We start from the raw sequence: 27,053 nt of genomic DNA, 5'->3' as shown, positions 1-27,053 counted from the left end.
GGCTCTGTACTGACAGCTCAGAGGTTGGAGCCTGCTTCGGATTCTGTGTCTCCCTCGCTCTCTGGTCCTCCCCTGCTCATGCTCTCTCTCGCTCTTTCTCAAAATGAATAAACATTTAAAAAAAAAAAGAAATATTAAAGACTAGGATTGTATAAAGTGAAGAATTCACATTTCCAAAACATCTTCATTTAGGAAAGTTATCAATACTCCTCCCCCCTCCAAAATCCTGAAATCCTATCCTTTAAATTTTTATCATCATGTAGAAAATTCGGATTTCAAAAGCATGCAAGCCAAGGCCCCAACACAGAGACAAGCCTCCTGTCCTAGCCTGGTCCGTTAGACCACAGAGCATCCCAAGGCTGCCACATGGCGGGGTGTGCTACCCAACACCTCACAATCCGCCCTTTGACCTGGGCCCGTCTGTGGCTCAGAAGGAAATTCCAGAGACATGACTACAATGTCCCAGCACAACTCACTGTTGGAGCGTCTGCTCTTGGGGTCAGCTCCACACGTCACATCCCTCCCTCGTTCCTCTGAGAGCTTCCTCTCGGACTGACGGAGCCCCAGCGACCCGGCTCAGGTGCCAGAAAGTCACAGGATCACAAAATCTCAACGATCCCAACACTGTCACCTCCAAGAGACGAACGAAGGCGATACTTTCACGGCGGCCTCAAGAAACGCAGCTCACCGCGAACACGCAGACAGAAAGGACTTCAGGCAAACTAAAATTTGTGGAAAATATGCATACATTTGCTGATGCTCACACTTAACCTGTAGCATGGAAATGCCAGAGACAATTAATCATTATAATGTAATATTATAATATAACAGGCCTGGGGAGCCTCTGCCCATAATCTTTAAAGATTAAGGGTATTTTGCCCAGTTTTATCATCCATAATCTCCTCTCCCCCATCTCAAACCTACCTTTTGTGTCTTTAAGTGACATCATATTAAAATAACACAGCAGTGGAAGGAGACACAAGGTGACAAACACCAGAAGTCTGATTCAGAGAGAATGACCTCGTCCCTGTTTTGCCCCCTGTCCTCTGGCAAACTGTTTCCCCTCCGCCTTGACCACAAGGTGGACTGAAGAGAAAGACACACACAGGCGTGTCCTTGAGACTCTTGGCTGCAGAATCCAGTTGTAACCTCTAAAACCCAGATGAAAGTGATTAGCGAGGGGCTCTATTACAAACAAATTCACATGGCAATGCGACAGATTATGAAAGCTGCACTAGCCTTGCATTCTTCAAAGCTCAACCTCCCACACGTTTGCATTTGATGAGGGCACAAGCTGGTCCAATGCTTTACCAGAGGTCATCTGTAAAGCATGTTTTTTAAGAGTCTTTTTTTTTTTTAATGTTTATTTATTTTGAGAGAGAGAGCAAGCACGAGTGGGGCAGGGGCAGAGGGAGAGCAGAGAGGGTCTGAAGCAGGCTCTAAGTTGACAGCACAGAGCCTGACGTGGGGCTCGAACTCATGAACCGTGAGATCATGACCTGAGCTGAAGTCAGACACTTAACCGACTGAGCCCCCAGGCGTCCCTGTAAAGCCTGTTTTAAGGCCACAGTTGCTCAGATCCTGCTTCTGCCTTCAGCAAAAGGAATGGGGTTTTCTCCGCGGGAAAACAAGTCATAGTGCTGTGGGTGCGCTTAGGGCTTGAGGGCAGCCGCTCGCTGCTCTGGGGTAGACGGTGCTAACTGCTCGCTGCTCTGGCGTAGACAGTCCTAACCCGGACTCTGCCACCCAGAGGACCAGCGTCGCGTGTGATGGAGCCACAAGTCCTACAGGACAAGCCATCCCCATTCTCCCCAGGTGGTGCTGCAGGGCAGAGGCTCAGGAAGCACTAATGTTCTCTGGGTCTGACGTTTAGAAGACGAGGAAGTGGACCCAGAGAGTTAAGCAGTGAGGGCAGCCAGGAAGCTCCACTGCTGGGCTTGGTGATCCCGGTGAAGAGGAACTCTGACCCAGAGTGAAGCTGTGGGCTGTGGAGAAGGAGGGAGGGAGGAGGGAAGGAGGGAAGGAAGAAGGAGGAGGGAAGGAGGGAGGGAAGGAGGGGGGAGGGAAGGAGGGAGGAGAGAAAGATGGAGGAGGGAAGGGGAGGGAAGGAGGGGGGAGGGAGAGAGGGAGGAGGAAAGGAGGGAGGAAAGAGGAAGGAGGGAAGGAGGGAGGGAAGGAGGGGGGAGGGAAGGAGAGAGGAGGGAAGGAGGGAGGAGGGAAGGGGGAGGAAAGGAGGGGGGAGGGAGAGAGGGAGGAAGGAAGAAGGGAGGGAAAGAGGGAGGAGGGGAGGAGGGAGGGAAGGAGGGGGGAGGGAAAGAGGGAGGAGGGAAGGAGGGAGGGAAAGGGGAGGAGGGGAGGAGGGAGGGAAAGAGGAAGGAGGGAAGGAGGGAGGGAAGGAGGGGGGAGGGAAAGAGAGGAGGGAAGGAGGGAGGAGGGAAGGGGGAGGGAAGGAGGGGGGAGGGGAGGAGGGAGGGAAGGGGGAGGAGGAAAAGAGGGAGGAGGGAAGGGGGAGGGAGGGAGGAGGGAAGCAAGGGAAGAGGGAAGGGTACTCTTTCCACCTTCCAACAAAACACTGCAATTGGAGGACAAGCTACTGACGTGGAGGCCGGTACGTCGCAGACTTGGAAAGACAAGGTCCCATAGGCACGACCGACGGGCCAGAGCGGGACAGACCACCCCCCTCGTCTGTCTGAGGCCAACCCCTCTGATAGACGGTCAGGAGGAGACGGACACCGGGAGCCCGGAATGCACGGGCCCCACGGTTAGGCCCTGCACTGCAGGTCCCCAGCTGGCGAGCAGGGCGGAAAGCTGGCTTCGGTTACCTTCGGCGCAGGGGAGGCGTCCGGCGTCCCAGAGGGCAGCAGGCCTTTCTGCGTTCCCCTCCCACCGATGCCTCGAGAGCGGTAAGCGGACTGTCTGCAGGCTGGTGCTTTCTGCCAGACCCAGGGTCCCGGACGCCCCGCGCACACACGGAGACTTGATCCTACCCGCCCTGGGCTGTGAGATTACTGCCATTCCTGTTAGTATTTGCAGAGGGGGCGGGAAGGGTCCAGAGCCTACTCCCGACAGAGGAAAGGAGCTGGGGGTCCCGGGCTGAGCCAGCTGCCAAGACACCGCGATGACAAAGAGCCACGGTCACACTTCTTACCAGTGACCCCTGGCTGGAGGGAGAGACGGACATTGGCTTTTGCTCATTCTTCCAGACCCAGCTCTGCGGACGCTCGTGCTTTCCCCTTGCCCGCCCCGTCTGGCCACTGCCCCAAGCCTGAGGCACCGTGTCCCCCCCCCCCCCCCCCCCCCCCCCCCCCCGTCGCCCTGCCCGGTCTGCTCCCCGGGGCTCACGGAGGACGGGAGGCTGGCTCGGAGCCTGACTGAGTGGGTTTGTGTTTTATGCCGGCTTCACCACAGGCGAGTCGGGGGCAACCCGCTGCGTGTCACTGAACCAGCCGTGTCTCATTCCCTCGACGTGACCGAGACAGTCATGAGGCCACCCCGAGGGGCTGCTGTGAGGAATAACTAAGTTAATGCAGGTCATTCCTAACGCTTGGGGCGTAGGAGACTCTCCATCAGTATGGCCTTTAGAAGTTTCCAGTAGGGAAATGCGAGGCCTCTCTGAGCAGGACACAGTGAACCTCCCCACCCAACTCCAGGATGGCCCAGGTGAGGCTGAGGCTTTCTGTCCACTCACATTAAGAAGTTTGATACTCGGCAGGGTGGGTTAGGATACTGGCGTGGACAGCTGTCCCGAGCTGAGCAGAGCTCTGTGGCGGCCCTGGCTATATGTGGAGGGGGCACTTCATCCAGACAGGGGCCCTGGATGGCCAGTCCTTCTCCCCAGCGGAAGCGTCTCCCACAGCCATCCTGGGCTAGCTGACAATCGCCAACGGGAGAGCTGACATGAGGAACTCTGGAGTTGGCCTAAAAAAGGACGTTCGGGAAAGTCAGCCCACGACACGTGCTTCATACTGGCTGGGAAAGTCAGCCCACGACACGTGCTTCAATACTGGCTGGACAACACACACCGCCAGGCCGCAGTCTGCAGCGTTCACGGAGGAGACGAAGGTTCTTGCACCTGTTCTCTGGGCAGGTGTGGGGTGTTACTCTTACGCACCATTCCCCAGCACAGGTGTCCATGCAGACGTCCTCTCTATGCGGCCGAGCAAGGTATTAACCCCGAAGAAACAAAAGATGCAAAGAAGCAGTAAGAACCTACCTACCCAGCTAACATCCCACCGTAAGTTAAGGACAGACGCCAAGAAAATCACAGGTGTTCTGTATCGTGTTGCATTTGGCTCTTGTATCTTAGTGGTGGAGTCTTGGGGTAGAATGGAGATGCTTCTCCCAAAGCAAGAGTCAAATAACTATACTTCTTTCACTTGGATGACTGTACTTAGAATCTTTACAGTAGAAAAGGAGGGCCAAGGAATCAGACAGGGACCCCGGGACACGAGGGAAAACAGTTTTTGAAAGTTCAGAAAAACAACAACGAAAAGGTTGACTCTGTGGAGCTAAAAGGATGTAGAATGGAGACTTAACAAGTAACAATTTTCATGACATAAAAATGAAATTGGAGGAAAGCGTGAAGATGGAGACATCCAAAGAACACAACGTATCCACAAAGAGAACTCCCGAGATTTGGGTACAACATATACAATGTGTCAAGGGGGGCGCAGGGCGACTTTATATCCTGTACAAACAGGAGGAATATTTTCAGTGTGTCACAAACGGACAGAGGTGGGGAACCCAAGTTGACATGCGAAAGAAGGAAAGCCTAAGAACAATCAAGAGCCTTCAAAGATACGTTGAAAGCAAGACGAGGGGGGGAAAGTAGTGTTTTCATGGTCTGCAGCCAATGGATTTTTGTGCCAAGACGAGCCGCTCAACGACTTACTACCCAGTTCTGGGTTCGTTTCAACCTTCTCAAGCAAGGAGGGAAATGGTGGGGCTAGCTAATACAACATAAACTAACTGCACCTCTGGCCCTGAAATAAATTCTACGTGGTTCATAAAGGTAATGTTAAAAATAGGTGATTTATTTACGAGGGCTTTCTGAGCATGAAAGCAATGCGTGAGCTCCAAGGGAAAAATGTATATATTAGACTAAAACACGTCATTTAAAAAAAGAGAAGTAATTTTACTTCGCAAACACCCTGAGCAAAAGAAAAAGCAACCGCAATGGGGCACCTGGGTGACTCAGTTGGTTAAGTGTCCGACTTCGGCTCAGGTCATGATCTCACAGTTCGTGGGTTCGAGCCCCACGTCGGGCTCTGTGCTGACAGCTCAGAGCCTGGAGCCTGCTTCGGATTCTGTGTCTGCCCCTCTCTCTGCCCCAACCCTGCTCACGCTGTCTCTCTCTGTCTCTCAAAAATAAATAAATGTAGGGGCGCCTGGGTGGCTCAGTCGGTTGAGCGTCCGACTTCAGCTCGGGTCACAATCTCGCAGTCCGTGGGTTCGAGCCCCGCTTCGGGCTCTGGGCTGATGGCTCAGAGCCTGGAGCCTGCTTCCGATTCTGTGTCTCCCTCTCTCTCTGCCCCTCCCCCGTTCATGCTCTGTCTCTCTCTGTCTCAAAAATAAATAAACGTTAAAAAAAATTTTTTTTTAATAAATAAATGTAAAAGAAAGCAAGAAAGAAAGAGAGAGAGAGAGAAAGAAAGAAAAAGCAACTGCAAACTTTGGGGAGAGGGTGATGGCAACTATAATGAGGGGTTAATATATTAAAGATAAAATTATTTCATTAGTAGATAATTACAACGTAACGGGAAGGTTACTAGTACCCCTATGGGAAAGAAAATTAAGCTGCCCACGGCTAAAGAGTTCATATGCTATGGCTGGGTAATTTCTCTTCTAGAGAAGGGATGTGTCTCCTTCTCCAGGAAGCTGGAGAGTAATCTAGTGACCCATGCTCATGAGATAAGAGAGGCAGGGTTAAAGGGTGATGTGGGATAATGTCTACCACAGCTTGTGTTCATTCAGCCAGTGTTTATGGTACAGAATTATGTGCAGGGCATCTTATTAGATATATGACGATGCACACGATTTTGTTCCTATGTTTACTGAGCTTCTCTGTCCCACGAGGAAATACCACAGTTCACCGGTGAGTACGGTGTAATCTGTGTGACAAACAGGGGTGGGCGTCAGATGTTCTGGGCACAGGTTGGGAGGGACCGTCACTCCCATCTGGGGGGGGGGGACTGGGCAATACTCAGGTGAGCAAGTAACATGTGAGCAACGGGACGTCTGGCAGAGGCAGCCTGATGTCAGGAGGCCCGGAATGGGAGAGAAGGGGGTGCATTCTGGAAACGTGGACCGTGCAGAAGAGGTGAAAGCAGAGAGTGGTGGGTGCACAGGGAGAGAGGAGAAAGCCATTTATTTATGCTGACAAAAGGGAGGAGCAACCATATCCTCAATGGCCTGAGGGTGGCTCCATCACTGATGAAATAGTAAGGAGCCACTGAACATCGTGTTCAAATCGATTTAACCCTAACTGACGCAGAAATGAGGGAATCTGCAGTGTTGAGGCTCAGTGCCGCAGAAGATACACATGCGCTTGGAAAACGGTAAGCAAATCCTAGGTATCGGCTGTCTTTCTCAATATCTGCATCACCCCCCCATGACTTACAACCGGACAAAGAAAGTGTGCTGACCAAATTTACAGCTGACAGGGAGGTGTAGATGGTACCTTCAAGATCTAAAACAGCTGGGATCGCATCATTCACAGCTTGGGGGTCTGATTTCTCAGTTCACATGCTAGAAGCACAGCATCCCGAGTAATGGAATTAGACCCTCCCACACGCCACCACGGTTAAGCCATTTCTGGGAACCTACGTTCATTGTGGGCGCCATATTTTACATGGGAAACGAAGGAAAGCAGAGCAAGGCAAAGAATAGTAACCAGATTGGGTAAAGATCTGGAAATGAGGTCTTCTCAGGAAAACTAAATGCCAGCCTACACGACAAAGATTCTAGTGGAAAGGCTGCACTATAATCTATGGTCCAGGCCAAGACATGGTAGTGAGGGAAGAGGGAGGGTGTCGATTCCATGGAGACAACAGGTATAAATTCGGGGCGCCTGGGGGGCTCCGTCGGTTAAGTGTCCGACTTCGGCTCAGGTCATGATCTCCTGGTTCATAAGTTTGAGCCCCACACTGGGCCCTGTGCAGACAGCTCAGAGCCTGGAGCCTGCTTCAGATTCTGTCTCCCGCTCTCTCTGCCCCTCCCCCACTCACGCTTTGTCTCTCTCTCTCTCTCTCTCTCTCTCTCTGAAAAATGAACAAACCCTAAAAAAAAACACACACACACAAAACCAGGTATAAATTCAACGGGGCATGCCTGGATGTAGGGACTTGCTAATTAATGATTTCATGCTAATATGATGATTCAATTTAATGATTTAGTGAGGAGGCTGAAGAACTTTGCTTGGGTGGCCAGAAATGGAATCAATGAGCAGAAAAGTTCCAGAAGACACATGTGAATTCAACAGAAGGAGAACTTTCAAACAGACCGTCATTGCTCAAAATGGAATGGGTGGCCCCGTCATCACCGCATGTGATCAGGAAGGGGCCAGAAGACCTTTAGCCAGGGACGTTGTAGAAAGGATTACTGACCTGGGGGGGGGGGGGGGGGGGGGAGGTGGGACAGAAACACCCTAAGGTATGTCATGAGTATCTGTGCACACCTACAGACAAGAATTTAAAAAGAAAATTTGTTCCGATAACTCATGTATTATAACACTTCCTGCCACAATATTACATTCGATGAACCAAATATTGGCAACATCTACTCCCTGCTTCACGAGTTTTCTGAAAAACCACGCTACCGACTGGCAGGCACAAACACACTCTGCTTTTTTTCCTACCCATTTCCTTCGTGCAAACGTGCAGGCCAATGTCCTGTGTTTAAAATACAAGGCTGTGTGCAGGGGCTACACGCCTGGTTTTGTATCCATGCACTTGGTGACCAAGAACTTCAACGACGTTTTCTTGGTAACATGATGAATTTGCCTACATGCTCTAACGTCTAATTCAATCTGTCATTTTAAATTACAGATTTTTTTTTCCCCAATTTTTCCTTATTGTGATTATACTGTGATTAGCGGGATGAGACAACACGATTTACGACTATGGGTCTTACGAATCACATTTTTACCGTACGCATTCTGTTGACATTAAAATGATATTACCCGTGTGACTGACACAGAATGACAAGACTGTCCGAACAGGCGCTCAGCACCTATTTTTACACGAATTCCTAAACATATATTCACACAACATATATCCTTACGTATTTCAAGGGCAACCCCCAAATACAGGTACTATCTGCCTTCAGTGAGACCAGTTTTGATTTGCCTGTTCTGTAGACACATAGCCCAGAACCCAGGCTGCGGAATACACGCACTCTTTGTAGCACGTATGAGCTATAGGGCCACGTGTCAAATGACCGTGGCCATCACCGGTAGCTGGGGCGTCTTGCCACACAATTTGGAGGCGGGTTTTCCTTCGCTTAAACAATGCCCTTTGTTAAAGACACGCAAGCTCTCCGTTATCCCCGGGGATGTAGGGGACGGAAGCACGATTTGGAGACCACCTGTAAGACACTGCAATTCTATTCTTAGGTCTTTGGAATTCCCCTCTTAGGGGACTCTTGCAGCACAGGGGGAGAAGGCCACCTAAGAAAGGGACATGGCCACCTGCTTTCACAGAACCTGCAGGGGACACGAAGCAGCCACTTGAGCGCCTGTCGTGCTTGAGTCCAGGGGCCCAGGGCTCAGACGTCAAGTCCTCCGGGCTTGGAAGGAAGCATTCCAGCCCAACAGCCGGCCCTTTTGAGATTCATGCTTAGATCAGACCAAAATTGCAGGAGCATCACAGCAGAGCACATTGAAAGGCCGTGGATGACCCCGTCTGGAAAGCCACAGTCCCGCAGGCGGGGGGGGGGGGGGAGGGTCCCAGCTCCCGGAGATAACAGCAAGCCTTCACCACCACCACCCCCCCCCCCCACACCCCCCTGCCTGCCCAGATGCCCCAATAAAGAGCTGAATGAGGGGAGAGCTGAGGAGCTCTGCTTGCATTCAGGGAAGTTTTTGCAGCTACCTTTGACATCTCGACCGGGCAGGCGATCCGGGCTGGAGGCTGCGGCCTGGATATTTACATAACGGACTTGTCTGGAAAGGACTGTGCTGGAGACGCCTGGCAGAGACTCCTCGCACTCGCTCCAGCTGCACTGGCGGCTCCCTTCCTCTGTTCATCTTGTCAGAGGTTTCAACACTGCCTGGCTGCCCCACGAACCACCCCAGACCCCGCTGGAGACCTGCTCGTGGGGCTCCTCATTCTGCTGCCCCAGCACCATGCACAGGACAAGTTTCCAGAACCACTGCACTTCTTCCCCATTTAAAACTGGGGGTGGGCGTAAGGCCGGGAAAGGAAGGGAAGGGGGGGCGGGGGAGGGAGGGAGAGGATTCCAAAACCAAAGAGGAATTCCGCACCCCCCCCTTCCTTTTCACCCACGGTCCCACAAGTCTCTCAGTGGAAAAGCTGTCACAGGAAATGCAATGCCTTAAAATGCAATGGCCGTTTGGCAAATGGTAGATCTAAAAATATCCAGGGTGCATATCATTAGTGAGTAGTTACAGAAGTAAAGACGTTATGTGTATCTGCTAGTCAAATCAAAAGTTCTAATTGGACACAGAAACAATTTCTCAAGGCTTTCGGCAGGAGGTAATTATTGTGTTGACTACGCACAGAAAATAAGGATGGAGCCGAGCCTGCTGTTTGGGCGGCTTCCACGAAAGAAGGAACGAGGGACATGTTTTTTGCCTGTATCACAACGGATTAAAAGATGCAGGGCTCCTGATCGTTCCTCTTTCCTGATTTAACCAGCAGTCCCGGTAGGTCAAGTGGCCTACATACGTCATTTCAAACCCTCTGGACACCAAACTTGAGTGTACTTTCAGCAAACACTTTAGAAAAGGCCTTGAAATGAGTTTGTGATTGGAGAACTGTGTAGGGAGTCTGGATGCTACAACAGAACAAATACAGGAGGCAGGGGGAGCGATTACATCTTAGATCCTTCACACTTCCTAGCATGGAGCTTTAAACACACAAGAGTCTCAGTAAACGTGACTGACTGGAAGCAGGGAATTACAATTCTGGATCATGGTGATGGCTTCATATGACAAAACTTATCAAACAAGGGGGGGTACAGTCGGTTAAGCACCCGACTCTTGATTTCGGTTCAGACCAGGATCTCATGGATCATGGGATCCAGCCCCACATTGGGCTCCAAGCTGACAGCACAGAGCCTGCTTGGGATTCTCTCTCTCTCTGCCCCTTCTCCGCTTGTGCATACACACACTCTCTCTCTGTCAAAATAAATTTAAAAAGTTAAAAAAGATGGGGCACCTGCGTGGCTCAGTCGGTTAAGCATCTGACTTCGGCTCAGGTCATGATACCGCGGTTCGTGAGTTCGAGCCCCGCGTCGGGCTCTGTGCTGACCGCTCGGAGCCTGGAGCCTGCTTCGGATTCTGTGTCTCCCTCGCTCTCTGCCTCTCCCTTGCTCATGCTCTGTCTCTGTCTCTCTCTTCCAAAAGTAAATAAACATTAAAAAAGTTAAAAAACAGAACAAAAACAAAAAACAAAAACAAAACCTTATCCAATAGGACCCTTTAAATGTGTGTTTATTGCATGCCCGTGGCCCATCAATAAATGTGATTATAGTGTGAGGGTTAGAGATACTCCTCTCACACATCAAAAAAGAGACAGACCCTCAGGAGGATGTGGAGAATTCCAGCTGAAGCAACACACCATAACAGAGTTCTTCACACCTTAAGGAATTACTTCATTTTTTAGAACTTATATTCTTTTCTTTTGAAGTTTGGTGCTTATGGTTTTTCCTCAGATCTCGTCTTATTCAGGACTGAGGCCTGGCATCATCTCACCTCATCTCTAGGTGGCTGAGCCCCAAGTCACCGGGCTTCCTCCTTCCGCAGGCTTATCTAGGATTCTGTATAAACCTGCCCACTCAACGTCGCCGTGTGGCGATCTGGAAGGCACCTCAAACTCCGCGTGTGCCAAACAGGACTGCTAACCTATCCTCCTCCCCAACCCACCCCCATCCACGGCTTTCCCCTGTCATGTACCAGCAACTCCAGCACCAAGCTCTGCTCCTTGGGCCCCAGTAGTGGACTTCTGTCTTGCATCCCACATCCTACCCCCAACCCACCAGAAAATGTCGTTGGTTCTCTCTAAAATACCCAGACACTGAACACTTCATCATCATTTATCACCTGCCTGATTCTTGTAACTGCCACTCATCTGGCACCTCCTGTGTCACCTCTGCTTGGCCTCGCAGTCTGGTCCCCACACAGCACCATAAAACTATCCCTGTGCAGCCCAGGTGGGGCCGTGGTGCTCCCCAGATCTGCACTCTCCGATGCCCCCCGCCCCTGGTCGCAAGCTTTCGAGGCCCCACGTGATTCCGACTCTGTGTCTCCTTCACTCAGTCTGCTCTTCAACAGTCATCTCCTTACTGTTCCCTCCATGTCACTCTTTCCTCCCGGGGCCTTTGACGAGCTCCCACACCTGCCTAGAATGCCTCCCTCAGACACTCCTGTGGCTCCAGAACTATAGGAAATAAATGTCTGTAGTTTATAAGCCACCCAGTCTACGGTATTTTTCTGGCAGCCCAACCAGACTGACACAGTGCGTGAGAGTTAGCGTAAGAACAGAAGTTTAAGAGGGGTGCCTGGGTGGCCCAGTCGGTTGAGCATTCGGCTTCGGCTCAGGTCGTGATCTCACGGTTCGTGAGTTCGAGCCCCGCGTCGGGCTCTGTGCTGACAGCTCGGAGCCTGGAGCCTGCTTCGGATTCTGTGTCTCCCTCTCTCTCTGCCCCTCCTCAGCTCACGCTCTCTTTCTCAAAAATAAATACGCATTGGGGCACCCGGGTGGCTCAGTCGGTTGAGCGTCTGACTTCGGCTCAGGTCATGATCTCACGGTTCGTGAGTTCGAGCCCCGCGTCGGGCTCTGTGCTGATGGCTCAGAGCCTGGAGCCTGCTTCCGATTCTGTGTCTCCCTCTCTCTCTGCCCCTTCCCTGCTCATGCTCTGTCTCTCTCTGTCTCAAAAATAAATAAAAACATTAAGAAAAAAAAAATTAAAAAAAAATACGCATTAAAAAAAAAAAAAGAACAGAAGTTTAAGAAACAAGGAGCTTCCAGGCTGTGGCGGGTCCTTCTGGTCCATGCGAAGCCCTGTGGTTTAAAGGAAATGCAGGCGGGAGGGGGCAACAAGGGTGGGGAGGTGATGTGTGGGTGCTGCAGACACAGGCACACATGCACCAAGCTAGGAAGGTGGGGAAGGGGTATGCTGTGACGATCTTGTGATAACCCAGGAACAAAAGGGGAGACGCTGAACTACAAGTGGGCACCTCACCCCAAAAGAATCTGGGGAGGAAACAGCTGAGCAAGGCGCTGGACAAATTTACTGTAAAGGCTTGAAGAGCTTAATACTAGTAATGCATCAAAGAGGAAGAGTGAGGCAGACTAGTGACTCATCTATCACAGGACAATGGTTGCCGAGCCTCGGAGGAGGAGGCAGAGACTGGTGGTCCAACAACCACCGGTAAGAGGGGAAACTGAGCAAGAAGGCCTTTGTGAACTCTGGAAGCTCCTTTAAGGAGTCAGATTTAGGGGAAATTGATCAACAGCCAAAGGGAGAATCAGCGTCTCAGTGAGGGTCTCAGGACAAGGGCAGGAGCAAGTGCCGTGTGCTGTCTGCCTCCTCGCTTACTCATCAGCAGGGAAACGGCAGGGACATAAGTGTCCTCGCTCGCGTCCACCTGTGCTACATGCAAATAAGCACGTGGGCTCAAACACCGACTTTTCTCTATCTCCGTTCAACAAATGAAAACAATAGTATAAAACTGACAGTTTAGGGGCGCCTGGGTGGCTCAGTCGGTTAAGCATCCAACTTCGGCTCAGGTCATGATCTCGCGGTTCATGAGTTCAAGCCCCATGTCAGGCTCTGTGCCGACAGCTCGGAGCCTGGAGCCTGCTTCGGATTCTCTGTCTCCCTCTCTCTCTGGCCCTCCCCTACTTGCTACCTCTCTCTCTCTCCCTCTGAAAATTAAACAAACATTAAAAACAATTTTTTAAAAAAACCTTACAGCTTACAGGATTTTTCAGTCGGGTTTTGTCAGTTCCCTAAGAATGTGGTCAGTTATGGTGGCAAGAAGAAAAGAAGAGTCTAGCTGTAGAAGAAACAAAACAAAACACTATGGTTTTGGATATTGTTCTTTGAGTATTTGCATATCTCTCCCAAGTTTGAAGTTCTAGATCTCTGTGTCTAAAGAGGCACAAAACCTCTATCGACTAAGTTACAACCTTAGGAACAGGATGGCGACACACTAAATTGTGGTGGGTTACAGAATCCCTATTTTCCACCACAAAGAAAGAAGGAACCACAAACAAATGCCAGCCTGTTTTCTGGCTCACTCCACCTTGTCCAGGCAAACTATTCCCATAAGCTGCCCCTGAGGGTTCACCTAAAATATATCCTTGTCCTGGATCTGGCTATAATGTTCTATAAATAATACCTCCCTTGTTTCTATATTTATTTAATGCTCTTATTCTGCTGCCTGTTTAATCTGTCTCCAGAAGATGGACCATCTCTCATTCTGATTTATTTTATGTAACACCAAGAAGGTTATTAAGTGCTTAAATAATTTCTGATGGGTATTATGCAAATCGGTATGTTGATTTCTCAGGCTACGGAGGAACTCCCCGTATTTGCAGAGTCCTGGGGTTGTGGGTGCCGAGAGAAAAACTCCCACCAGCATCTAGTACACCTCAGGTTCTAGGCTTCTTTCTGCCATTAACGCCCTGCATTAATTACCTGAGTGCTACATCAATAAGTAAACAGCAGCTGAAAATCTTCCTAATTAATGGCAATGAATGGGAAGTAATCAAAGAACGTCACACAGTGATCCGGATTTTTGCCTTTGTTGTGTAGAAAAAGAAGGCAGTACCACCGACTGACATAACCTTTGTAATTCTTGTTTTGATTCTCCTAGTTTTCTTTCTCAAGATAAAAGCCCTTTCCGATCATTTTTGAAAACTGAAGAATTCAAATCCGCTTTCTGCTTTTTGGTGTAAAGGAAGAATCATCCCTCTTCTCTTCCTTCCCCTCCCCCAACCAACCCTCACCATATTAACTGTTCTAGGACCTTCCAGTGATACAAGCAAGTCAAACTGGGGCGGGGGCGGGGCGAGCAGGGGGAAGGATACAAAGACAAAATCACTTCTCTTAAGAGAGTCATATTTTTGTGCTGGTCGTTTCATAGATACTGTTTCACGGGTTCCTCTGAATGTAACTTTTCTCGTCAGTAAGAAAACTGCAGCTCAGAGAGATTCAGTCATTCACCCAAGGCCTCATGGCTAGCAGGTGGCAGAACCAGAAGTCACAGCCACGCTGGATAACGCCACGGTTCCTCTCTCTGGCCACCATGCCTCCGTGCATCGTGCATCGTCTAAATCCTTGTCAGGCGACGGGGCCTCTAGTCTTAGCACTGTAACTGAGGCCTTCGCAGGGTCCCTGAGTATCTGGAAACATCTCCTCATCTGTTCAAGGAATCGATATGCCCCTTCTCATTCCTAGAACTCCATCTCTCTGAAATCTTTGACCTGACTGATAAGCCCCAAATCTCACACGTGCCTGGTTCACAGCCTGCCCTGCACATTCAGGGTGACGTCAGCCCCTGCTGGGTTGCAAGGTTCGAGGCCTCTGCCCTCAGGCCGGGACCTCCAGGCTACATCTGTGGTACTGGTCACTCTGTAGTTACTCTGTTACAAAACACTCAACCATCCCAATAAAAGGGGATTGAGAATGCAGAACACTGCTCTCCACTGTGTTCAGTTCCACTCTGGTTCTTGTCCTTACCCTCCCCTCTCTTCTGCGCATGCGTGCTCTCTCTGTCTCTGAGCCACAGAGAAATGAGTATCTGATACTTGGGGGGGAGGGGGCATCCAGTGGGAGCGGAGAGATGGGTAAGTGAGCACTGCATTCCCCAGCTCGGTCTGTAGGTAGACTGCCCAGCTCCAGATGGTTCCACACTATTTGGTTTCCTAGTTTGGGTTTGTTGCATCTATATACTTGTTCACAGGCATGTGGTGAGAGCATAATTGTGCATTTTATGGTTATGAATGGCACAGCCTGGCAAGGCTCCGACCATCATTTCCATTCGCTGTCATGCATTATCAATCTAATTCCCCATTACACGCTTTTTTTTTTCATGCATTCCTCATACAGCAAGGACAAAGAAAGGCGAAAGCCGTGTAAAGGAGACTGAGTCACCAGAACAGGCTAGTTTTGATGGAAACTAGGGAGTTATAGCCTGAGGTTTGAGGGGGAGAGCTTCTGGCTCATTTGAAGTGAAAATTATCATTAAAAAGTTTAGGGTTTTGCATCAGTACCAAGACTTCTAGCCCTAAGGTTGGCAAGGCATTACCAACTGTGAAAGAGGGGCCACACCACGGTGCAGACTAAGACACGGTTAGACACAGGATGACCCAACAGGGTACATTTCACTTTAGACCAGCAGGCTTTCTAGGTTTCTAAGGATGCCTAACTGTCTCCGTGTGGGAGCACAGTATGATAAATTCCCTCAGTGATTTACTTACTCCAGGAGGACCCACTGAGTGCCCATGATGATCAGGGACTTAAACACCATGAGCATACGTGAACATAAAGTATACAGTAACCATGGACAGGCAAATGACTGCTAATAAGAGGGAAACCGGAAAACACGTGTGAATGTCGTCAGAGTTCAGGGGGACGAGTGTGCATGGACAGATAATCTCGACCGCGGACTAGTTTCTTCTTGTACTGCATCATGGAATGGCCAGAGTTTAAAACAAAAAACCAGAAACCACCACAGATAGAGACCTGCCTGCCTAACATGCTAGATCCTAGATAACGCACGTCCAAATGAGACTTAGCTCTGCCTGTATGTACTCACGCAGTTCCCAACGGGGCTACCACCTTGATTTTTATTTGGTTATTTTCCTTGATTATTATTTGGTAGTTAACGAGGCCACTGAGCTGAACCAGATCCCCTATTCCTTTATATTCTTCACATTCTTTCCAATAACCATGGTCTTTATTCTTGGTAGTCATTTCCATCTTCAAAGAGAAGAGCATTTCTCTTTGGGGGAAAATACCTAATTTCCACTGATACAATTAAGAACTGAACACACACACAGACACACACACACACACACACACACAGACATACTCCCTCTCTAGCACCCCAAATAGGCATTAGTGCAGTTCATTCAAAGAGGCCACCGCTCTGCTCATGTGAGAGGACGAGAGGCATAATGATGGGTATTTTTAAGATGGTGCTTTTAGTGGTGGAACCGACTGCCATAAATGTAAGGGTGTGGTTGAATCACTCCTTATAAGAGAAAGACACGCTGATCTCTCGGGACAGAGGAAAGGGTGGGAAATGATGGATTTAGGGAACCAGAAGGAAACTGCTGGGGAGAGAATGTTTGATAAGCCGGATTTATGCTGATTCAAAAACTTCTTGCAGGACAGAGTACTGAAACCAGCAAGTCTGCATGTGCAGCAGGGGAGCCTGAAGCCCAGAGCTCCAACAGCTACTGAACCAGCCTCTGAGATCAGAGGTCTTGGGAAAAACAAAAACAGAAAATACCAGCAGGGTACTGGGGTCTGATTAGGGCTCAAGAGAACACCACCAGGTAAAAGACTCAAATCCCACCATTCCCCGACAGTGGCCAGGTTTCCCCGATTCAAGTCTCTGCTTGTGCTTATTGTAGGACAAGTTCAAGTACCTCTGTATCCTGTGCAAGCAGTGGAATGATGCGGTGACTTTTTCTCCCTTCAACTCCAATGTCCTCTTTTGTTCCATTCGTCACATTTCAGAGGGAAATGGAAATGGGCGGCAAAGAATCGAAGCAGGAGGGTGGAGTAAACAGATACCCACAGCGTCCCGGGGAGGTCGCGAGGGAATGGGAGCCTGCAGCATCTCTGGCTCAAGGGGAATCCAGTTTTTGGAAGTCAGGCTGAATAACCATTGGAAGATCTTTATCCCAAGGGCTTATGTCCCCGTAAGGTCTCAGAAACCACTGCTCATCGAGGTGCTGGGATCTTTCGCTATGCATAAACCTAAAGAGAGAATTTCTGCCACAACTTTTATTGACACATTGGGTGACCTCTAAGAGATAAAAGATGGAAATGAAAGCCATCCCTGAATCCAGACTTATCCATTCTGATACTGTACACAGAGTGAATTAAAATAACTTCAAGAGCTATTTAACTACGATCAGGTCTATTTCTCATTTTGACCTATTAAACTAGAAATGCTCCAGAAGCCGCACTGTTCCTTCTGATTTATTTGTTTATAGAGAGCACGAGCAGGGGAGGGGCAGAGAGAAAGGGAGAGAGACAACCCCAAGCAGGCTCCACACTGTCCGAGCAGAGCCCAACGCAGGGCTCGAACCCACAAACTGTGAGATCATGACCTGAGCCGAAATCGAGAGTCGGATGCTCCACTGACTGAGCCACCCCAGGCGCCCCTGTACTGATCCTTCTTTTAAAATAAATGGTAAGTATTTACGTACGCAAAATTATCTAAGAACAAAGCTTTAGGCTGGAAAGTGCCCCCTCGCTTTTTCAGTCATTCCGTGTGTCAGGCTAAACGCAACCCTTAGAACAGATAAGCACACAGCACGTGAGCAGAAGTGTAAGTAAGTGTTCTATCTACTCACCCACACGCGTGCGTCAAGAACGAGAACCCAAGTTGGAACGCAGATGCAGGGAAGTCCAGAGTGATCTCCCGTGAAGGAGGTCTCACCCGCCCCACACTTACTAAAGCCACGGGTCCCCGACAGGTCCCCTCAAGTGCAAGGTTTCCTGGACCCTTCATCTATCTCATCACAGACCAGCCACACCTTTCCCTCCACTCAGCCAGGCTGCCGAGAGAGCCCCTTCCCGCACAAACGCAGGCACACCCACTAGTCTATCCAGCCTTTTCCCAAGTTCCAGAACCCAGGCAAGGACTCATTCCTTTTGGCTTTTTCTTCGACCTGAGGCTGTAACCTTGCTGTTCCCCCCACACCGAGCACTGTACATGCCTGCCATGCATGCCTCGCGGGTTATGAAATCAGCGACTCCCTGAACCTCAAGGGGTCTCAGTTTCCCCAACCACAGGATAATGCTAATGGCACCAGCCACCTGCCAGGCCATCGGGGGACTCGGCAATAGCACCTACACATGACAGAGAGGCCCCGCACCATAAATAACAAGCCTTATTAATAAAATTAGTTCAAGACGAGCGCCAAAGAGAAGACGGCAACAGCAGCGGCTGATAACACACGCTTGGCCAGAACAAAAGAGGGTGCAGGGATTTTCTGATCCTCACTTCTACAAACTTCCTTTTGTGCTTCCCTTTGACACAAGAGGAACTGAAACCGTCTTTCTCTTTCTTTTCTAAAGGGTTACTCCCGCCCACACAACTTTTTGCCCGTCAGGTGAAACTTCTTTCCAAGTTCTCAGGGTGCAACATTCTGTTCACGGGCAGGACAGTATACTATTGATTTCAAAGCATGTCCAAATATCGCTTCCAATTAAATTGACTGTAGCGCTTTAACCTCTCAGGACCAAATGGATTCCAATCTATTTGTTGCATGACCCTCATTTCCGTTGTGCCTTAAATAAATCCAGATTTCATTTGCGGCGGAATGGTTCCATCGGCCAACAGAAGTGGCTCATCCCCTGATCACTCTGGGTTGCAGGAGATGCGCGGCACCTGGAGACTCAAAATCGGATTTCTGCTGATCCGAAGGTTTGGGCTACTGGCCGGGGCCAAATCAGACTCCACAGAAATGGGGTCAAATGCTACGAAGGAACACGAAGTGATGCAAAGACCAGAAACAAAACAGTGACGCGTGGGTCCTCCCTGTCTCCCTAACGCCCACTTTGTCGCACGTTTTCAAGATGGCACACAGAGCTAAGTGCCAGTGAATATGAGGTATTTTTTTGCATCCCATCCCCGAGGTACTTCCCCGGGGCCGGCCGTGGCTTCCCTGGATGAAGTCAGAAGTTCGCTCCTGGCTCTCCGGCTGGGAAAGCACAAGACTTGGATGCTGAGCAGGCAGGGCTGTGCAAGCGGCTGCCTAAAGCCCAATCAGGTGAACGCAGATCAAGTCGGCCTGACCAGGTGTCTAAAAATACCTCGGTGACCCTCCAACACCGAAGAGGCCGTCACCACGGAAGAGCTCAGGTTTAGAAACGTGCCTGTCTGAGGTGCTCTGAGAATCCCTTTCATGAGAAGCTGCGAGGACTCAAAGGGAAAGAAGCCAGAGCAGCGGTAGTGGCCTCTGTTGGGATGTTCCATTCATAGGGGAGAAAGCGCCTCATCCATTCATGGTGGGGTCAGGGAGTCCTTCACCGGCGTCGGGTCGCCGTTCTCAGCAAGCTGAGCTTCCGGCAGCCTGGCATGGCCGCATCATTCAGAATGAGTGTCTATTAGGAAACCACCGCCAGAGCTATTATTAGAAGGGCCATCCCTCGGAAATTTTGCAGAATTTGCTTGAATCTGCTGAGCGGTTACTCTGCTAACGAGCTACTGGAGAAAGGCACCGAGTTCCTGCCCACACCGCTTTCAAAGCGCAGGACTGGTTCACCTCTCCCAAACGCGACAGGGACCGACGTCCGGGCATCTGTCTGCACTACCGAGGCAATGCCGTTTGGTCGTTTATAAACGACCGCGTCCTAAAGAAGGTTTCCTCCAGTTCTCCTCCCCCTTTCTCTATGCATCAAACTTGCTGCAGCCATTTGGAATGGAAAAGGGCAGTCAATTTCAGCACGCTCATCTGCCCGCCTCCTGCCACCCTCGGGCACCCCAAGCACAGGACTCCCCTGTCACTTCCATGAAAACGGGTTTTCTTTAAAAAAAAAAAAAAAAAAAAAATCCCACCCAGGTCTGCTTACAGCAACGTCCTTTCCTTTCTCCCCGGGTAAATTCAGACAGCGTAAGGTGGAGATGCCGGAGAAAGTGTATGGGGGGAGGGGGCCGGCAGCAGAAGGGAGTGTGGTAGGTGCCGCACGTGGGGTGTGCATTGAAAAAAATGTCACATCCGCGACCTCAGAGACTCCACGCTCCCAGGGAAGAAGTGTCATGTCCCTTTCACCGGCCCCAGCATTTAAAAACGGACACCGAGGCGCTGCAGAATCCCTCCCGGCAGTCGCGGCTGGGAAACAAAGACACGTTACCTTTTATTTGCTGCGCTTCGCCCGGAGCCCAGGAACTCGAGGTTTGCAGCGGCGGATCCACCGGAACCGGCGTCCCATTCGCCCCGGGTGCGCAGGCCCGTGGCCTAGCCGGCGGCATCCGCGCCCGGCGCCTCCGCCTCCTCCGCGGCGCCCGCAGCCGCCCCGCCGGGTCCCGGCGCGCCCCCGCCGCCCCCGCCGCCGCCGCCGCCTCCGCCCCGGCCCCCGCCGCCCCGCCCCCGCCGCGGGTCCGCCGTCAGCCCATCGCCCGCTCGCGCCTCTCGCGCCGAGCCTGGCCGCGCGCCAGGGCGCACCGCCGCCGGCCCGCCCCCCGCCCGCGCCCGGCCCGCCGCATGCTGCGGGGCGCCCTGCCCGCCTCCACGCCCCGCGCCACGCCCCCCACGGCCCCCACCCCCACCCCTGCGCGCTGCACCCCCCACCCCCACCCCGGCCCCCCGCCCCGGCGCGGCCGGCGAGGGCAGGCGGGCCGCGGGGAGGTGCGGAGGGCGGGCCCGGGCGAGTCCCGCGCCGCCCGCGTCCGGACAACAATGAGCGCCCGCGCCCCTGCGCTCGCCCCGGGAGCTGGCCGAGCCCCGCGTCCCCTCGCCGCTGCGCGCGCGGCCGGGACGAAGTTAGGTCCCGAATGCGGCCGCAACCCGGGAGAGGCCGTGCGGAGCCAGGCGTGCGAGAGGCAGCGCAGGGATGCCGAAACGGAGGGCCCCCCGCCTCGCCGACAAACCCCAGCAGATCCACCGCGGGAAGCCCCCTCCTACCCTGGGAGCCGCCGGCGGAGGCCACCTGGGCCGCACTGGGCTGAAGGTGCGGCGCTTAGCCCTCCGCGTCGTCCAATTGTTATCTCCCTCAACTCTTTGGAAATGGAAGTTGCTGCGAGATAACCTCGTCTTGGGGGCTATTGTCAAGGATTCGCAACAATTACCAGGGAAAGGGAGACCTGCATTTCAAGAGACCTGGGGGAGGGCAACGGGCTGGCGCGTTGTCTTTCCAAAAAAAGAGAAACAAACTCAGGGAATATCCCTACCGAGAACAATAACTCAATTCACATTATATGTCTAAATGTTTACCGCTTCAGCAGCTCAATTTGCCCTAGACACATTTTTTTCACGAATTGTCAAAACATGGTTTGATTATAAAATAAAGGGAGAGGCAGACAAGAGCACCCGCTTATTGTGGGTGGGAAAGCCCGCTTGTCTCAGGGGTAAAATCTTTCTCTAGAACTCAGTCATCGCTTGAAATCCCAACATCTCTCCCTGCCTCCCTCCCTCCATCCATCCTTCCATCCATCCCTCCTTCCCTCCCTCCATCCCTCCCTCCCTCCCTCCTTCCCTCCATCCATCCACCCCCAGCCTCTATCCATCCATCCCTCCCTCCTTCAAGGGAGAGATTGCTTCCCTTTCCACCATCACTGAAGGACCTATTAGATCTGGCACCATTATTTCCATGATAGCAGCAGGAGCAAAGACTTAAACATTCGAAATAAAAAGAAACATTGCATATTCCATCATCCCAATAATTGAAAGTTAAGTCTTTCCAGACACAGTTATAGATTCTCTAAAGATCTCAGGCGAAAATTTCTGGCAGTTTGGGAGGTGTTGGCTTCGGTCAACAGAAGGGAATCTCTGTATACAGGTAGCATTGGAGAAAAAGGTGAGCCGGTGATAAAGAATACCTAACTTGTTTCAGCCTGTTGTGGTCACATCTCCTGACCGCGGGACTTGACTTGATTTTCTGAATCTGAGTCAGGGGAGGCCATATTTGAATGGGATGTTTCTGTACTTTGGGAGTCCTTGAAGACGGTTTTAATGCAAAGCCCAATTCTTTCATAATGCAGTTGGCACTCTCAGAGGGAAAGCTATTTCTTTGGAAGAGTATTTCCAGTGCTGATCTGTTTTGACTGCACCGGCTAGTGAACGGATGACAGAGGAGGTGTTCAGACCCTTCTCTTGGGGTATTTAGTTCCCATACTTAGAAAGAGTCGTTGGATTGTTTCTACTATCTACCTGATGCTTTTCCACCTTGGCCAGGGGAGTTGTTAATATATCCTGAACTGCACTCGTCTCTGGCAAATCCTCTTTCCGAATTCCCCGTCTTAACTACAGAGCTTCCCTCCTCCCAGCACAAGCCAGAAACAGGGAGAGAGGGGTCTTTAACTCCTTTCTTTCTCTCCTTCCTTACCTTCAAGTTATCACTAAGCCTGCCCTCATAAATGGCTCTGGAAAGGTCCTTGAGAGCAGCCCTTGTCTGACTTGTTCCAACAATGCCTGGTGATGTTAATCTTTGCCAAATGAATAACCCCGGGCCCAGCCTCATCGGTCCCCGTCGCCTTTCACTGGGAGGTCTCTGCAGCCTCCTGACTGGCCTGCCCTCTTGTCCCTCAAATGGGTTCTCCACACCAGCTCAACTCCCCCTAGAACTCGGATCTGATCACAGGACTTCTTTGCTTCAGCCCGTTCAGGGCTTCCCTGGTTCTTAGGGATAGAGTCTACACTTCTTCACATGGCCAGAATGTCGCGAGCACCGGGCCCTCCTGATCCATCCGGCCGTATCTCTCACCACCAGACCCCACCAGGGGCCATCTCACCCTCTACCCTCAGCTATATAACCCTCCTGCACATACCCTCTGTTTCAGATTCTCCCTTTGTTACCTGGCAACCAGTGACCTCCAAAACATCTCAGATCAGGTCATAATCTCTGTGAATAAGCATGTCGGTGGCTTCTCATTGCTACTGAAACCATCACGTTATCACGTTATTCTCCTGCCCCCGCCCCACCCTGTGCTTTGCCACACGGCCACATTTCTGCCCTTGAAAGATTCTCCTCTTTTAAGTTTATTTATTTATTTTGAAAGAGAGAGAGTGTGCGAGTGGGGGAGGGCCAGAGAGAGGGGGAAGAGAGAATCCCAAGCAGGCTCTATGCTGTTAGCGTGGATCTGGACATGGGGCTTGAACCCATGAACCGGGAGATCACGGCCTGAGCCGAAACCAAGAGTGGGATGCTTAACCAAACAAGCGCACTCAAGTGCCCCTACTCCTGGAAGATTCTTTCTTCCCTTGGCTTTTGCATTTCTTGTTCCTTCTGCTGGAAATACTCATCCACTCTCCCAGCCCCACTCTTTGCATAGCTGGCTCCTTGCCATCCTTTAGGTTTTAGTTCAAACGCTGCTGCCTCCTAGATAACCTTTTCTGATCACCACCCACCCCACCGCCCCGTCCGCCCGCACCGGACCCACCAGGTAGCCTTTGTATCATTATTCTGTTTATTTTCTTCTTAGCACTTAACCACAATGTGTAGAGAGAGAGCCCTGTGTTAAGAGCTCAGACTGCCTGGGCTTGGATCTTGCCTTGGCCACCTGCTAGCTGTGTAGCCTCAGGCAAGTTTCATAACCTCTCTGTGCCTATTTTCTCATCTATGAAATGAGGATAATAAAGGTTGTTCTGAGCACCAAATGAATCAATGTCTGTAAAACACCTAGGACAGGGTCTGTTTAAGCATAAGTCCCGGGACGGTCTTGGTGTGTTTTATTCTCACTCTGGATCTCTTTACCCACCATGCCTTATATGTTTGGGGTCCAGACTAAGAATGGATACACATTTAAGGAAGAAAACTTTTATTTGAAGAATTTAAGTCCCGAGAGAAACAGGCCATGGTAAAACTTGATGAATGAGATAAAATTCAAACTTAAATCATCTGGAAGTTAATGGCAATGTGAAGGTAATGTATCCTCTGTTTCACCAGTGGTGATCCTTGGAGTTGATGGATGACCAGCTTTGCCAGTCAGAATTCCGTAATGGTTTGTTTTCCAAAGCACAGCTGATGCCGCCACCAAGAATTCAGGCAGTTACTTGCAAAGGCATAAAGAATCAAAGGATCTTTGCAAAGTGTTGAGGCATCAGCCAGCCCTAACATGCAGTCTTGATGAAAGAATACAGTGTTTCCATTTTCAGCCTGAGTTTAATACTTTTTGAAGAGTCTAATTTGAAAAGAAGAAAAAGAAACGTGGCTGGCTGGTTTCTGGACATTTGCTTTTGTGTTTCCTTTCACTGCTGGAGAAGATTCAGAAAGAAGGAGAAATACATTTCCTTTTGTCCCTCCGGAGGGCAAACAGGATTTTGCGACTTGAATATCTGGGGTTCCCCTTGCCTCTTAAACAGAGTTAGGGAGGCTCATTTTGAAAAGAGCCAACTTCTCAAAGAGCGGAGAGGTGCTCCGAGGCTTGGAAATGGGGGGTGGAGATGGGTGGTATTACCCCCAGAAGAGGGAAAGGAGTGACATCTGTATGTATGGAGAGGCCCGTGCAATGTCTATGTAGTGCCTCAAGAGGGCGCCAGACATCTGACGGGGCAGCATGTGGACAATGGGTGGGGGTACTAAGTTCTAAGAGGTGAATCTTTGGCACAGTAAAGGGTCTTGGGGTTTGCCCCGCCGGAGGGATGGAGCCTTTGGTTTTAAAATGGACCTTTAAAATGGATCTGTGGCAACTATGTTGGATTGATAAACAAGAGACCCTTTCCTGGTTTAAGGTACAACGTGAGCTGGGGAGAGGAAAGGAGTGAATTCCTGCCACCGACGTGAGTGGGGGATGTAGTCAGATTTCATCGGGTTTAGAGAAGTAAATTAATGTGATGTTTTTTATGCCCAACGTTGCAGAGCAAAAATTAAAGCTGCTACATGAGTGAAAAGTACCAGGTTCTTAACTCTGGGATCTGAAGTCACAGCTTTCCTAAACAAGTTCTGGGCAGTATGCAGGCCATTAGCAGAAGGTTCTTCAGCTAGCATCTTGGCCGGAGTACCACTGCTGGCGAAGAAAGATGGCCCCCACCCCTACCTTTGTGTAACTGCCTCGCTGGGGACAAATACCAAGTGTCTGAGTCCGAGAGTGGGTCTCAGCCTGGGTTACGTAATCCCTTCCAGGAACATGGATAGCCCTGGGCTCCAGCTTCAAAGGCCCATTGGGACCTTGAATGAGTCTCTTAACTCTTTGGTGCCCATTTCTTCACCTTTACAACAGGCCTCACGATATCTATCTCCAGCCTTATGAAGAGTATGGGTTCGACACATGCTGAGGATTTTCAAAACCATACAACTGATAACGATATCTTACATTATTACAAATACGTACTCTGTGCCAGGCACAGTGCCATGAACTTTCCAAGCATTCATAAATTTGATCATCCCAAGATTCCTATGAGGTGAAAGTTATTTTTATTCCCCTTCTACAGATGAGGCACCTGGGGGGTTAAAAAGGTTGAGTAACTTGCTGAAGCAGCTCTGTTAATCAGATTTGAACCCAAAGTCACTCTTTTGTGGCTCAGAGCCCTTATCTTTCATGTTTAACTCCCACCTATATATTGGAGATCGCAATGAACAAGGCAGCCAGCTTACTTTACATACACTATTAATTATGGATTGAATCACAGTCAGAGCTGGATGGCACCTGGAAATGAGGGTAGTATGTACCTCTACATTAGTTCCTAACCTGCCCCATATGGACAAAGACTTACATTTCATTTGTATATTTCCAGAGAATAGCACTGGTGTCTTTTCCTTTCATACTCCAACCAGACTTTAAGGATAGAGCAAGACCCCTCTGGGGCAGGTTAAAGTGCTTGACTGATTAAAAAAATTTTTTTACTGCTTACTTATTTTTGAGAGAGACAGAGTAAAAATGGGGGAGGGACAGAGAGAGAGAGGCAGACAGAATCTGAAGCAGGCTCCGGGCTCCGAGCTGTCAGCACAGAGCCCGACGCTGGGCTCGAACCCGTGAACCATGAGATCATGACCTGAGCCGAAGTTGGACACTTAACCAACTGAGCCACCCAGGCACCCCAAAATGCTTGACTGATTTTAAGGGAACCCTGTTTTATTTTTATACCCAATCCTCTTTTCTCCTCCATCCCAGGTCAATTAAAGGCCAATTCTGAACCACTTCAACCCAAAGGAATTCCATCTCCTCTCATGGCTTTGACAACAAGTACTGAAAACCATGTTTCCCTGGGGGACACGAAGACATCATTTACTGGCTGTGTTTTATTTCGTTATTTTTTTTTAAATAGCGATATCATTTTTAATAGCTATGTTTTATAATCTTGTTATGTTCTCGTTACATTAGATTATTGCTTATTATTTTTTTTCCTGGTTGGGAAACACGGTTTTGACTACCTTAACTCACGGCAACAAAAACCCAGGGCAATTCTCTCTGAAACACGGATGAGAATCAATCAAAACATCACAAGCTAATTGTAATTGTGAAACCCACCTCAGGTCCCGCACCTGACAAGTAGGACACAGTCTCCTGACTTCACAGTTGGCGTATTTAACGCTCACCCATCTTAACCTGCTAATGGTCAGGTCCTTGGAGACATAGGATTCCTTATGGTGCCCGAAGCCAGTGTCCATCAGCAGGAACTCAATCCTTGTAATCTATTGTCATAATAACGAGGCCCATTGCCTCATCACAAAAGGTAGTCTGGACAGAAATATTTGTGAGATTGAATGGGAAAAAAGTTCAGCACGCGTTGTGTGTTCAGCCGTAACTTCTAATAGTGTGGCGGCTTCTGTGCGGGTGACATCAATCAATCAATCTCTCAGGCAAGCAATAAGAACGTATTGAAATGATGAGTTGGTGTGGGAGGAAGAGGCCCGGGATTTATGAGAACACAGGCCCCCGTGTCCCAGGGAGAAGAAGGCAAGTCGGTTTCTTAGAGTTGGGATGGGGCTGGAGGCGGTCATGCTGGTGATATGATGATTTCTTC

The 27,053-nt window shown here is 50.3% G+C and overlaps 1 protein-coding gene across 13 annotated transcripts in view; it reads right to left on the bottom strand.

Moving 5' to 3' along the window:
- The window catches only part of FRMD4A (FERM domain containing 4A), a 607,025-nt gene that overhangs the window by 194,142 nt on the left and 385,830 nt on the right, over positions 1 to 27,053 (bottom strand). Inside the window, exon 1 of one of the 13 annotated variants that reach the window (XM_053895520.1) lies at positions 21,057 to 21,229. The exons of 10 other annotated variants lie outside the window; for them this stretch is intronic. Coding sequence is in view for 1 of the 3 variants with exons in the window: in XM_053895518.1 (XP_053751493.1) it covers positions 9,090 to 9,098 (9 nt within the window). In the remaining 2 variants the exon portion in view is untranslated. Of the gene's footprint in view, positions 1 to 9,089; positions 9,327 to 20,286; positions 20,466 to 21,056; positions 21,230 to 27,053 lie in introns of those variants that run through there. 2 more of the 13 variants (XM_053895519.1, XM_053895518.1) reach the window with 2 other exon arrangements.

This window comes from Panthera pardus, unplaced genomic scaffold (assembly GCF_024362965.1).
Source record: "Panthera pardus isolate Hobbes unplaced genomic scaffold, ASM2436296v1 HiC_scaffold_6, whole genome shotgun sequence".
Lineage (NCBI taxonomy): Eukaryota > Metazoa > Chordata > Mammalia > Carnivora > Felidae > Panthera > Panthera pardus.
This window is presented reverse-complemented; position numbering and strand designations above follow the sequence as displayed.